This window comes from Lupinus angustifolius, chromosome LG11 (assembly GCF_001865875.1).
Source record: "Lupinus angustifolius cultivar Tanjil chromosome LG11, LupAngTanjil_v1.0, whole genome shotgun sequence".
Lineage (NCBI taxonomy): Eukaryota > Viridiplantae > Streptophyta > Magnoliopsida > Fabales > Fabaceae > Lupinus > Lupinus angustifolius.
The window spans coordinates 7668638-7683941 of record NC_032019.1 but is presented as its reverse complement, the minus strand read 5'-3'; the positions used below and the strand labels follow the sequence as shown (position 1 = coordinate 7683941).

General features: G+C 32.2%; 1 protein-coding gene across 1 annotated transcript; it reads right to left on the bottom strand.

Moving 5' to 3' along the window:
* LOC109360079 (putative SNAP25 homologous protein SNAP30) lies at nt 11077–14281 on the bottom strand. The gene is made up of 6 exons (XM_019604816.1): nt 14194–14281; nt 12598–13093; nt 11969–12062; nt 11734–11864; nt 11549–11646; nt 11077–11293 (listed from the first exon to the last, which is right to left on the bottom strand). Exons 2-6 carry the CDS (start codon nt 13048–13050, stop codon nt 11197–11199), a joined length of 873 nt encoding a protein of 290 aa, XP_019460361.1. The 5' UTR covers nt 13051–13093; nt 14194–14281; the 3' UTR covers nt 11077–11196.

The following is a 15304-nucleotide window of genomic DNA, read 5'->3' as shown; positions in this document are numbered from 1 at the left end:
TTATATACAATTAATACATTATTGGTCAGAAAATAATTCATATATTAGTTATTAATTATAGAGAAATTCAATAGTTTAAATTAGTAAGTATAAACTATTATATTTCTTTAAAATTAATATCTAAGATGAATCCTCTTTCTTATTGATCATTCATTTATATTTAAGAGTTTGTCGATAATAATTAAATATAAATAATCACTAATACAATGACAATAAATTGATATGTTTTCTTTTTCCGTTGCATAAATATTACATACCCATTGTGAGATAGTCTAATCATAGTTCTTGTAAGCATCTTTGGCTAGAGCTCTCCCACAATTATCTCTTCTAGCTATAGAATGATCACCGCTACTTTGTTTATGTGCTCTTTTAATTTGATTATGTGTGTTCTTGCTTTTCACCAATCGAGTGGTTCTCTAGCATTACCCTAATTGCAAGTCATTGGTGGAACAATTTGTACTATACCCCTCAAGGCCGGGAGTGAATTGGGCTCAATTTGGAAGTCTTTTTTTGGAGGCAGGCACATAGTATGTATATCACTATATCCTTTTTGCCATTTATTCAATTTTAACAAAAAATGTAGCACGAAAATAAGGTGTGATTATAAACACCTAGGTATTATAGATTAGTTAAATGGGCAACGGTGTTTTGAGGACTAGATGGGCATTGTCAACCCCTATCCATCAACTTCCACTACCCCACCTCTGCATTGAGGTGGCAGATGACAAAATATAACATTTTATTTATTATACAATGACTCAAATCTATAGATAATAACAATATAAATTATGGGCTTTAGCTAATGTAAAAGGGTTAGGATAGAGACTATATATTTATGTTATGTAAACCTAATGTAACATAGAGAATAATAGTCAAACACAAATTTTTATTCTCTAATAATACATAGTGTTAGCTTCTCAACACTTGTAGGCACAATAGGCCAAGCCTCGTTACCAAATCTCCTGTGTTGTTCTTTTTCTTTATACTCTTTTACTATTTAATTGTTCACTTGTTCATAACATTATTAATGTATTGTGCACAACTGCTATACAAAAATTGCCTACACAAGCTTTATGGTCGATCTATGTCAATTCGAGTTCATGATCGGATTCAGGTCACCCTATCTAAGCTTAGGCTATGGCTAAATTGAGACATGAAAAATGTGGCATGAGCGAATATATTAGAGCTTGATGGATTTTAGTTTTATTAGGCTGATTCAAAATAGTAAAAGGCTTATTTTAGATCAAATGTTATTTTGACAATAAATTGTAATAACTTTTAGTTGTCGTTTCATTTTTAATGGTTTTTTATATTTGTGTTGAGATAAAAGATGAAAAACAAGTGAGAAATAGATTTGTAAATTTTTTTATCAAATTTAGGAGGTTCAAGTAACACAACCAAGGTCGCTTTTAACAATCTTTCTCTAATTTTTCAAGTGGAGTTTAGCATTCAAATGGCAAATTTAGATGAAGCCTTAACCTACCATCAATATTATTATTAAAAAATATATTTATTAAAACAAGAAGACACTTATCAAAAATTGTTCTACAAAAAACACTTTCAAAGAAAATGTTCCTAAAACATATATATACCCTTTATACTATGACATAAAGTCATGTAGTGATGGGCAACCCACCTAGGAACCTATACCAGACCATCCCCTACCTGACTACACCGGAATATAGTTGCAAGAAAGGACAAACTTGTGCTTTCATTAATCCATGATGATTTGATATGTTTGAAAATTTAGCATTTCTGATGCTAAATCTAGTGGTGAATATGTAGAATTCACATTGTAGTGGTACATCAAGGTAGGATCTAGGAATTTTGTATTGGTACATGAGGACTTTATAGACTATACATTCTTGGTTTCCTTTAACATAGTGGGAAAAATTGTGAGGCCATGAGTAACTAGACTCTGATATGAAGACTTTGGAAACATGAAAATTACATTAGCGTTTACCACTAAGTTGAATAGAGCATGTTGGTATGGGATTGTGAAATGGTACTTACTTGTTGTTTGCTTGATTAAGACCCCAAATCATGATATTTTTTGTGGTATTGTTGCATTTGTAAGAGGTTGTACACATTCTTTATAAAGAAAATGTGTTAGACATATGAATGTTACCAATGTAATTATTGAGTTAATCTAAGGCATTTCTTTCTTATATCCATGTGTGCCAACCTTTGTAGTTTGTATACCTCAAATCAAATTCTTTTATGAGTGTAATATATATGTATTGTCAGCGTAAAAATATATATATGTCGGTGTATTATTTACTATTTATTTGTATTCTTTTTTATTTAATATAAATGATGATGATACAGTGACAATGTAAAATACTCCTACATTATGGTGCCTACATTATGGTGCGTAAATCTTTTTCTCTTATTTTATTGATAGAAAGTAAAGCTATTTAGTGTTTGTATTCAGTGTGATTCTTGTGTTGAAACGGTGGGTAATTGGATTTGTCACGGATCGTTTTCTTTATAAATTGGTCGGATAATATGTGAGAGTGATATTGACAACTACAATATACCAGAGAGATTAATCTGTCGTTCAAAGTAAGAAGGATACAACAAAAAGAAGTTAATTTTCTTTGTGTTATTTATGTTTTATTTGATGTAACCTTCAAACTAAATTTAAGGGTCAGCCCTTGATTCTTATGAGTTCAACTCCTCTCCAGTACTGGAGAAACCAGTACTGGAATATGAGGTTGAGAATCTTTTAAAGAATTTTTATTTATTTTTAATAGAAAATAACATGTAATCATAGTCATTAAAAAATTTTTTGGCCACATGTCATCATCTTATCCAGCACTGGACTCTTTAGTACTGGAGAGAGGATCCATTTCCAATTCTTATTTCAAAAAAATTATTATATGGATATTCTAAGTTATTTTTTATTTTCAATTTGTCATTTAACTTGATTTCATTTATTATGGTTCTATTGGGAATATTTTTCTTTACAAATTTCACATTTTGAATCAAATTACAAAAATATTTAGGAAATTATTTTCTGTACAAAACTAAACTTATGGTGCTTTATATTTTAAAATTATCTGTATCTCTATCATATCTCATTATAATTCTTAGAGAAAATGCACAACGGAAAGCAAAGAAGGATAAGAAGAAAAGAAAACTTAGCGAATCTTTATTCAATCTTGGAGAGAGCAAATTACAAAACCATTAAAGGAGAAAGAAGATAAAAATAGAAATAACCAACTAACTAACTAAACTAACCTACAATCCTATAAATAGAAAAAACTCTAACTAAACATAACAAATCGGGCCTAAGAAAGAAGAAGCCCAAAGAAATAAAACAGAAAGAAAAGAAAGAAAATAAAGAAAACGGGCTTGAAGACAAAGAAGCCCAATGACTAAACAAAAACCAGAAAATAGAAAAAGAGAAAAAGAAGGCCATTGAAGCTTGGAGCTTAAGGTACGAAAATAAGAAAGTTAACACCCCCTTCAAGTTGGACGGTGCAAATCACAGAGACCCAACTTGAAGATGAAGTTCTGAAATGATTTCGGAGGAAGAGCTTTAGTGAAAACATCTGGCAACTGATCAGCAGAAGAAATAGGAAGAAGGTGAACAAGGCTTTTCTGGATTTTTTCACGAACAACATGACAGTCGATCTCAATGTGTTTGGTGCGTTCATGAAACACATGATTATGAGCAAGATAAATTAATGATCTATTGTCATAATAAACAGAGGATGGAAGAGATATAGGAATGTGAAGAGTAATGAAGAGGTAATCCAACCATTGAAGTTCACAAACGAGACTTCCCAAGGCTCGATATTCGGCTTCAGAGGAAGACCGACTAACCATGTTTTGTTTCTTGGTTTTCCAAGAGATGAAAGAAGAACCAAGGAACACACAGAAACCAGTGATTGATTTTCGAGTATCAAGACAGCAAGCTCAATCTGAATCAGCAAAAGAAGACAGCTTAAAAGTGGATTGGGAGCTAAACAGAAGACCCTGAGAAGGTGAACCTTTGAGGTAATGGAGAAATTTATGAGCAGCAGTGAGATGAGTAGAACAAGGATTACACATGAACAAACTGAGTTGTTGCACAACAAAGGAAATATCAGGTCTGAAAATGGTGAGATATATTAGTCTGCCTACAAGACGTCTATAAGAGGATGGATCAGGAAGAGGAGTGCCTTGATTGAGATGAAGCCTGATAGAAGAATCTGAAGGTGTTTTGGTAGGCTTGGAGGCTAATGTCCATGTGTCTTCTAGTAAAGACAAAGTGTATTTGCGTTGGTTGAGGTGAATTCCCTTTGCAGATCGTGCAATTTCGAGGCCTAAAAAGTACCTCAATTGGTCCAAGTCTTTGATTTTGTAGGCAATGTCGAGGATGTTCTTGACACGCTTGATTTCAGAGAAGTTGTTACCTATAAGAACCAGATCATTGACGTATACTAGAATAGCAGTGAAAGAGGTGGAAGAACCTTTGGTGAATAGAGCTTGATCTGCAGAGGAATGAGTGAAGTCCAAAGAAACAAGTTTGGTGGACAAGGTTGTATGCCATTCTCTACTGGCTTGCTTGAGGCCATAGAGAGATTTGTGAAGCTTGCAAACCAGGGAGGATGTAAGAGGAAGAAGACCTGGAGGGGGATGCATATACACCTCCTCATGGAGGTCACCATGAAGAAAAGCATTGTTGATGTCAAGCTGCTCAAGGAACCAAGATTTGGCAACAGCTAAGGCCAAAATGACTCTGATGGTAGTAATTTTGACAACGGGGGAGAAGGTGTCAAAGTAATCTACCCCTTCCATTTGATTGAAGCCTTTGGCAACTAAACATGCTTTGTATCTATCTAAGGTGCCATCTGCAAGACACTTCACTTTATAGACCCATTTGCAACCAATTGGTACTTTGTTGTCAGGTAAGGGAACAACGGACCAAGTGTTATTGAGTTGAAGAGCTTGTAGTTCTTGAGACATGGCTGCTTGCCAGCAGGGAATGGAGGAGGCTTGTTTGTAGGAGGAGGGTTCAAGAGTGGTTGAAACAGCAAGACAAAAGTTCCTGTAAGAGGAAGCAAAATTAGTATAAGTGATACAAGAAGATAAGGGATATAGAGTACCTCTAGGGAGTTGTGGTTCTTGAGGGGTGCATGTGGATAAGGTACAATGATAGTCTTGTAGGTGATAGGGAGGATTTCTGACTCTAGTTGGTTGGGTGATGTTTTGTTGAGGAGAGGAAATGTGTTGATCAGGTGGTAAGGGCAGAGGGATTGGTAATGTAGGATATGTGTTATCAATAGGGTCAAGGACAGGGGTATTGTTGGATGGAGAGGTATGTTTGCAGATGGAGTCAGTATTGACATCATGGATGTAGTTATATTGGAAGGGAAAATATTGTTCATAAAAGATTGTATTTCTTGGTTTGTGCTGAGTGTTAAGGCTCTATTTTGAGGGTCAGGATCATTGATGTTTGGGATATTGGACTGCCTTTCTTGTTGGCTTAATAAGGAGAATGCTTTGCTTATATTAGGGAGAGGATCAAGAAGCATTATTTGGGATCTGACTGGAGCATATTGCTCATTCAGGCCTTTCAGGAATCTGATTACATAACTCTGGTCCCTATAGCCTCTCACTAAGGGAATTACTCCACAAGAACATTGGACGGAACACTTACAATTAGGGATATGCATGAATGTTTCAATTTTTTCCCAAAGACTCTTCAATTCACTAAAGTATTCAGAAATTGTGAGGTTGCCTTGATTCAAATAATATAAGTCATGTAGTAGTTCTGAGATTCTGAACATATCACCTTGTGAGAACCTATCTTGTAGGTCCTTCCAAACCTCAGCAGCTGAATCAATCCACAATATTGAATTGACGATGGATTCTTCCACTGAGCGTTGTAACCATGACAGAACCATATTGTTGCATCTCTTCCATGAACCGTGCAAGGGGTCATCTGGTGGTGGTTGTTTCAGGGTTCCAATGATGAACTTTAATTTGTTCTTGGTGTCGAGGGTGAGCTTCATGGCTCGAGCCCATGAATGGTAATTGGTTCCATTCAAGAGAGGTGTTACCAAAATTTGCGCAAGGCTTTCGGTTGGATGAAGGTAATAGGGATTGTTGCTTTGATCGACATGGTAATTTTGTGTAGCCATTGTTAATCTGTCGAGAATGAGAAATGGAGGAAATGAGGCTTTGGGAAGATGAATCAGAGCATTGAATGCAAAGCGGAAAGCAAAGAAGGAGAAGAAGAAAAGAAAACTTAGCAAATCTTTATTCAATCTTGGAGAGAGCCAATTACAGAACCATTGAAGGAGAAAGAAGATAAAAATAGAAATAACCAACTAACTAACGTACAATCCTATAAATAGAGAAAACTCTAACTAAACATAACAAATCGGGCCTAAGAAAGAAGAAGCCCAAAGAAATAAAACAGAAAGAAAAGAAAGAAAATAAAGAAAACGGACTTGAAGAAAAAGAAGCCCAATGACTAAACAAAAACCAGGAAATAGAAAAAGGGGAAAAGAAGGCCATTGAAGCTTGGAGCTTAAAGTACGAAAATAAGAAAGTTAACAATAATTTAAAGCCAACCAAAATATATTTTGAGGATAATAACACCTGACTGATTTTAAATTTTGATTATATATATATTCTTACCCAAACATATTTTATTACATTGTACAAATTTTTTAACATGAGCGATTTTCTCTCTCTAGAAATAGTAGCAAATAAAAAACACCCCAACTAACAAGTTATTGGTCTAATGGTGTAAGGTTCCGCTAGATTCCAAGATGCCCAAAAGATCATGAGTTCGATTCTTAGGAACAACACTTGTTGGGATGAATAACCACACACCCCGAAAAAGAAATTAGTTTCTTATCCAAAAGAGTGAAAAACACTTTTAATAATACCAAAAAAATAAACAAAAAACACCCTCAAGAGTATTCTCACATTAAAACCAAATAGAAAACTCACACAAGTTTTTACCAATAAAATCCCAGACAAATATATATAACTAAAAATGCTTATTGCATTTTAGTCCTCCATCTTTTATGATTTTGTGAATATAGCCCCTCAATTTTATTTGGATACATCCTCAACTTTTTAATCTATATATTATCTATATAACAAAAAAAGCTCCTTATTGACACATGTCACCATCTCTTTAACTTAAAGCTCATTGTCATGTCATCATTGACACATGTCACTATTTCCTTAACTTCCCCCCTCCAAAATGCCCACATATTCTTATAATGAACTCTCACACACTATATTCTTCTTCTACTATCTTAATATAAATATATGTGAGAATAAATTGTCCAAAGAATAGTCTATTTTCATCAAATTAATCTTTCATCTCTCTACTCTTATTTCATTTCCATTTACTTCTTAGTTTTCTTCTCTATTCTTATTTCAATTTACTTTTTAATCTTCTCTTCTTTTGAAACTCGCAAATTATTCTCCTACATTTTTTTCATTCTTATTAGATATGTCTAACATTTTCCATCATCAAACGAGGTATAATTTTCATCAAATTAATCTTTCATTTCTCTACTCTTATTTCATTTCAATTTACTTCTTAATTTTCTTCTCTATTCTTATTTCAATTTACTTCTTAATCTTCTCTTCTTTTGAAACTCACAAACTACTTTTCCTACATTTTTTTATTTTGATTAGACAGGTCTAATCTATTCCATCATCAAACGAGTTATGATTTTATAGTCATTTCACTTTTTTATTACTTCATCATTCATGAACTATCTACCGAAATGTTCATTGATAGATATAATTTTATTTCATATTTTACCAATCAAAGAGATAAAAGCTTTAAAAGCAAAAAAAAATTGATATAATTTTGAACATATTTTGATTCTTACAACTATAATTCGGGTTTATCCAAACTTACTAAAGTTCTAGATCCGATCCAAAACATGTTTCAGTGTTGAATCCATTTTCACCATCACGGATCCTCATAAGTCATTTTGTCATTTTTTGTTATGACTTTCTTCTATATTATTTGAAAGTTTCAAATTGTATAATTTTCATATTATGCATATTCAATTTCATATTATGTATAATTGATTATGATAATTAATTGATTTGATTTATATTTTGATTAAATTATTTATGATTCGCTAATTTAAGCCATGTTCATTATGGATATAAATTTGCATACCTGTAAATAATAAATTTGCGAAAACTTAATAATGAGGCTACAAATATATGGTCGAAACTGTCTTCCTCTTTTCAATTAGTCATATAATGAGTTATGATATTACAATTAATATGAAAATATGTTGATATTCTAACTCCCTTAAAAAATAACTCACAATGAATTTATTTCAAAATAATGATTTTAATACTAATTATTAAAAAAGATCTTAAAACGTTTGCAATTAATATTAACATATTCAATTTCATATTATGTATAATTGATTATGATAATTAATTGATTTGATTTATATTTTGATTAAATTATTTATGATTCGCTAATTTTAAGCACGCTCATTATGGATATAAATTTGCATAACTGTAAATAATAAATTTGCGAAAACTTAATAATGATGCTACACATATATGGTCGAAATTGTCTTCCTCTTTTCAATTAGTCATATAATGAGTTATGATATTACAATTAATAAGGAAATATGTTGATATTCTAACTCCCTTAAAAAATAACGGACAACGAATCTATTTCAAAATAATGATTTTAATACTAATTATTAAAAAAGATCTTAAAACGTTTGCAATTAATATTAACATATTAAATTTCATACTATGTATAATTGGTAATGATAATTAATTGATTTAATTTATATTTTGATTAAATTATTTATGATTTGCTAATTTTAATAATCAATGTTCATTATGAATATAAATTTGCATAACTGTGAATAATAAATTTGCAAAAACTTAATAATGAGCCTACAAATATATGGTCGAAAATATATTCATCTTTTCAATTAGTCATATAATGAGTTATGATATTACAATTAATAAGCAAATATGTTGATATTCTAACTCCCTTAAAGAATATTTGACAATGAATTTAATAATTTTAATATATACTAATTATTAAAAAAAGCTCATTATTGACACATGTCACCATCTCCTTAACTTAAGCTCACTGTCATGTCATTATGGATATAAACAATGCTCATTATGGTTATAAATTCAATCTTATTAAAATATTCTCAATTACTATCATCTAATTATTTTTAAATTTTAAAACGCTAAATAGGATATATAGTAATTGCACATTAAAATAGTAAATCTTAAAACATGCTCAATTAATATTATTTAATCACTTTTTAATACTTAAATAAGAGGAATCCATTGTTATTATTAATATAATAAGTTATGGTATTACAGTTATTAAGGAAAAATATATTGATATTCCACCTCGCTTAAAAAATAATAGACAGTGAACTTAGTTCAAAATAATCATTTATAATACTAATTATTTAAATAGATCTTAAAACGTTTTCAATTAATATTATTTAATTATTTTTAAAACTCAAATAGTTAGAATTCAATCTTATTAAAACATTCTCAATTAATATTATCTAATCATTTTCTTATTTTTAAAACGCTAAATAGGTTATGTCGTAATTATAAATTTAGATAATAGATCTTAAAATGTTCTCAATTAATATTTTAATCATTTTTTAAAACTTAAATAAGAGAAATATATTGTTACTGTTAATAGAATGAGTTATGATATTAATATATTAATAAGGAAATTTGTCAATGAATCTATTGTTACATCCAAAAATGCTGTACCCTGAATTGTAACCAAGTTCAGAAAGTTAACATTTCTGGACAGATTTGTTTAATTTAATTTATTTTTTTAACTACATTCGATGAAGATAACATTTCTTAATGAGATTCTTGTTTTGCCTTTATTATTTAGGGTGATTAACTATAAGATTTGAATATTGCAGATGTCGAGACGAGTCAGACAACATGTTGACCAAAATATTGATGATGATGTTCGGAGTCCTAGAGTGGAGGAGTCATGATCTACTCGAACAGATGATGCTTTAGAAGCATGGGCAGAGGCATCTAAAGCCAGTATGGAGGCTTCACTTTTGATGGCTGAAAAATATAGGGCAGAGGTAACTAGATCTTCTGATTTCTCTATTGCTAAATGCATGGGCACGTTGAATGAAATGGAGAATGTTAGTAGTAATGCATATTTTAAAGTCTTGGAGAAATTTCTTAGTGCTGATTGGAGGGAGATATTTCTCCATATGGCACCCCACAGGAGAAAAGATTGGGTGGGTAGTCTTTAACTAGTAGTTTGTTTGTGCATACCAGTGTTTTAAATTGTGGTCGCGATAGCGTTGCGGTTGCGGTTATTGCGACCATTGCGATGCGGATTGCGGCAATTGCGGTGTGAATTATTTTGTGAGAAAAAACATATTTTTGACATCGATGCGGTCTGATGCGGTTCCATTGCGGCCCGATGCGGTTCAAATGCGGTCTGATGCGGTTGCATCGCGGCCTGTTGCGGTCGCATCACTGTGAATCGGGATCACACCGCAATTGCGGTGTGATGCGGTTGCGGCGGCCACCGCAACCGCAATTGTGATTTAACCTTGCTTAACACAGCGAGCTCCGGCTCGAAAACAACAAGCAAGGGATTGAGCTGAAAAAAAGAAAGCCTAAACTCCTTACTCTACTTCACCCCTCTCCTTCGCTTCTTCAGAAGTGGCGAACCAATCAGCCGCTAAACGATCGGACCAGACAGGTGCAGCCTTGAGAAGTGAACTTCCGCCCTTAGGTGTGGTTGATTCGGGTAACCTTGTGGTTTCATCCCAGGTTACTGATGCGGTCCGCAATTTGATACACTGGTGCATACTTGTCTTCTTGGATAGTTTGCCATTGTATTTTGTTGCATGACTATTTCGACCTTAGAAACTATTTTGACCCCAATTACCTTAATTTTAGTAGGTATTCATCTGCACTAGTTTCTATTACATTCAATATAATTAACTTCTTTGTTTTGCTCTTATTCTAAAAACTTGTTTTTCTTTAAGATTAAAATTTCAAACAATGACAAATTCTCCAGCGTTGTCAAATGTAAAATGATGGAGTGGTTAAATTAAAAATTTATAAAGAAATATTATAATCATGAAGTGCAAGGACAATTACAACATATAAAGAGATATGATTACTTTCACTAGGGCAACACTTTCATCCTATTGTCTTTTACTACCCTACTAATTTGCGTGCACGCTGGTTGGCACCTTTAACTCGAGAGTTCATCTCATCCACATCCGCGTCAAGATGGTCAAGAGCTTTGTTTTGCCTGAAATTTACCGTAATATATATGGAACATTAGTGAATCAAATGGAGCTCTCACATAACACAATTAAAGAGAAGGGAATTATTAAAACATTCAGTTCTTTGAGTTAAAATTCATTAGCTTAGTCATTGTTTATTCTTCATAGTTCCTATCTGCTTGTCTACTCTACAAAAAAGAGTTACTAGCAACAATAGTGTAATGCAAATTAAACATTACTCTGGGTAATATTATTAGAGTATAACAAAAAAAATTATTTACCTGTCAAGTTCACTTCCCATATTAACTGCCATGCCCTTCAAATCGCCCAAGATATCACTCAGGTCTGTGAGTGCATCATCTTGTTTGGCTTTCTCAACCTGGTTTAGTAACATCATGACATTAGATAACCTAATGAAAATGTTGCTTGGTAAACCGATATTTCATAGACTTAAAAAAACACATACATCAATTTTCTGATAGGCATTGGCTGATTCATTAGGAGGTGTAGTAGGAGCAGAACGCCCCTTAGGCAGAGGAGCTAACCCCAACTTTTCCCTGTCTTCCTTACTTCCTATATTCTTCTTGGATGCCTTATCTGTTCAGACACCATATTCCATTGTATTATTTTATGTTGCCTAGTTTATGGAAAATAACCAAGATGCTAGGACATAACATAATAATGAAGGATTGGAAGAAAACCTGCTGTGATTACAGGGCCTTGAATTTCGCGGGTCTTCTTTGGCTTCCATGGCATAGAGAACATGCCCCCAAGATTGTTCAGGAGTTTTTCACCCTGATAATCATCAGAATATACATTTTAGAATTGTATGACCAGAAAACTAGGAAACAAATTCAAGTGGAATCGTGGTATTCATTTTCAAGTGCATTTTTTCTTCTTAATTTGATTCCTTCTTCAAAGGGTCTCATATCTATGATATAATAAGTCCAGCATGATATATATTATTATAAAGTTGAAAATAATTAAAGGTATTCCGTAATGTTATTTGCATACCAATATTTGTACTCTAGTTAATGATAACTAAATAAGTAACCAACAAGGTGTATCAATTGGTTATCGGACTATTTTGTTGGTAATAAATTCTTCACCTTTTAACCAATCAATATATCTTGTTAATTGATACTTAAGACGTTATTAACCTGCATAAAGATGATATGCAGATTTTGCTCTGCAAGAATTATGAAATTAGTTAATATTACCATAGGCTGCTAGCCACATAAAATCTTTTCCTTAGATTTCAAGATATCACTCAAAATCATCCAATCTAGAACAAGAAGTTCTAAAGGGGAAATAAATCAGATATGCATACCTTACTCAAATCTTTTTCTGTTTCAACAATCATATTGTGAGTCCTTGTTATCTGCTCACCCTGCTGGTGCAACATATCAATGGTCTTTGTGGCATCCTCTCTGATGTTCTCAGCAATCCTCAGGCAATTGTTAACACTATTTGTTGTCTCCTCAGACTTGTACACTGCATAGTTTTCTAGCTCCTGAACACTTTGGTTCTCTAGCCCTCCGGAGTCACGGAAACCGTTTTTATACCTGTCTTTTGAACTGACTGATGAGGATGCAGTGGATGAAGGCTTTCTCCCCCAATCATCATCATCATCATCATCATCAAAATAGTTTCCTTTAGATTTTGGTAGCACAACAGGTTCTGAAGCCGTTCGTCTATCTGGAGTAAGGGTTGTCATCTTTTCCGATTCATTGTCTGAACCAGAAGCAGGCTTTGAGGGTGGTGCTTTTCTGAACCCAAACATTTTCACATTCAGAACAATCAAGTGGTTTTAGAAAATGTATCACCTGGTGGAGGTGAACAAGTTAGTGAGTATGTATGGTGATTTAAATACCAAGAAACTGCATTGAGTTCATCACATGCAGACATATAATGTGTCATGAAAAACTAATCCAATACATGTTAGAATAAAAGATCAAACATATAGTGGAACAACAACCTCAAACACTCTTGTACATATACTACAGCACAAAACACCAACACAAGGATATGAAAAAAAATGACAATATGAGCACAGTAACACAATTTTTCATGAAGTTCATGTACATGTCTACCCCATAGGATCAAATAAGAGTTCTATCATTTAAATATCAAGTCTTGAACATTTTATATCACTTGTAAGCTTATTTCTATTTCTCATGTATTTTTATTTTCTTAATACACATGCATTACAAAAATCTTCAGGAAAACATAAGAACACTTTTGATGTTGAAAAACCATTTCCTTTCTACATCCTCTGTCACGGGTCATGATTCCAAGAATTTCTCAGTCTTTCAGACCATTAGTTTTATTCATAAATAAGATTTTTTTATTACTTTCTAACTTTCTTAAAATACTTGCCAAGCATACTCACCCAGGATAAAAGAATACACAACTAATCTTAGCCCGAATTCGAGTCAATTTTTTCAACAATACTAAAATGGAAAAATAGTTGATTTTTTGGGGAATATTCTGTGAAAGAAGGAATCTAGAATGTTATAAAAGATAATTTATACCGGGAACAAATAAACCAAGTTAACATTGAAGCTCAGCAAAAAATGAACCAAGTTAACATTTTGACCCATACGCAGAACAACCACTCGATAACAACTAAATAAGACAATTTACATCAGGAACAAATAAAAGAATTGGAGTGAAAATTTGGGAAACTAAATTAATGAGAGTCATGCATGTCAAAAAAATGGCTCCTTTACTTGGAGGGAAAGTTAACGATAAACTAAACAACACTAGTTATTCTATGAATCAAAATGCTCATGTTTCATATGAAATAGTTAGAAAGTGTCAGAACAATGCAATAAGAAAACTCATGATAAAAAAGCAAGACAGAAAAAAAATTCAAACCCATGAAGTAGAATATAAAAAAAAGGTGAGAAACTTAAATGGGTACCAAAATATGGGGAGAACCAAAACCTGGGAATGGGTTTGTTTTAATGTGAAGTAGAGGTAATAATAAGTAACAAAGAAAGAAATGATTGAAACAGAATACAAGAGAATGTATTGTCTCTGTTTAATTGAAAAAAAATATGAAATGGATGGAAGGTGTCGCGAGAAAACAGAGACCTCTGTTCTATTCCAACCATACACATTCATTGACAATTTTAGACGTTATGTTGAGCATTAGAAAACTGTGTTGAGTATGTTCTTTTTCCATTATCTTAGAAAAACATTATAGATGATTGGTAACATAGGAAATGAGGAGAAACGAGAATTTCAACTAATAAAGTATATAAGGATAAATAATTTAAGAGTGTAATATTTGTGCATTATTAATGTGAAGATTTATATACAATATGATATCTTCTACATTTTTAATACCTATATTTAAAAGTCAATTTTGATTGAATGTGAGTGATGAATGATAAATAATATATTGACAATATATAAAACTCTTGGGATAATACATACATTTTTTTCTCATAATTTAATTGGAATATATCATAAATATATTTTTATGTTATCAAATGTTAAGGGCCTTAAATATTTTATGTACCAAAAAGTAAAGTGCCTCATTTCTATAAAAAAAAGTTAATGGCCTAATATGAAAGTCTTCGACCAAAATTCTACGGGCTTTAAGTTTGGACCTAGCGCAAAGATATATTAATTGGGTTTTCACTTTTGATATTCGTAACTGCTTTCTATTTTAAAAACCATTTTTTACACACAATGTTTAAGATTACTCCAACTATAACAAATCCTAAAACACCTTACCTTGTGATCCATGAACACGTTCATGCAAGGAGAAACTTTCTTGTTCTTGTACAAACTTCTTCACGAAAGTGTACTGTATATAAGTTCATGGAATCTAGAAGAAGTACATAAAGGAAGAACTTTTTTCTTCTTGCTTGACCTTGTTTACTAAAGAAAGGCATGAACTAAATATTAATATAATTCATCTAAATTATAATGTTATATGCAATAGGGGTGTCACAAGTCGTTTAATCTCTTTTGAGTTGATATAATTTATTTTAACAAAGCCTTTTTCCTTTACAGCAAAACTT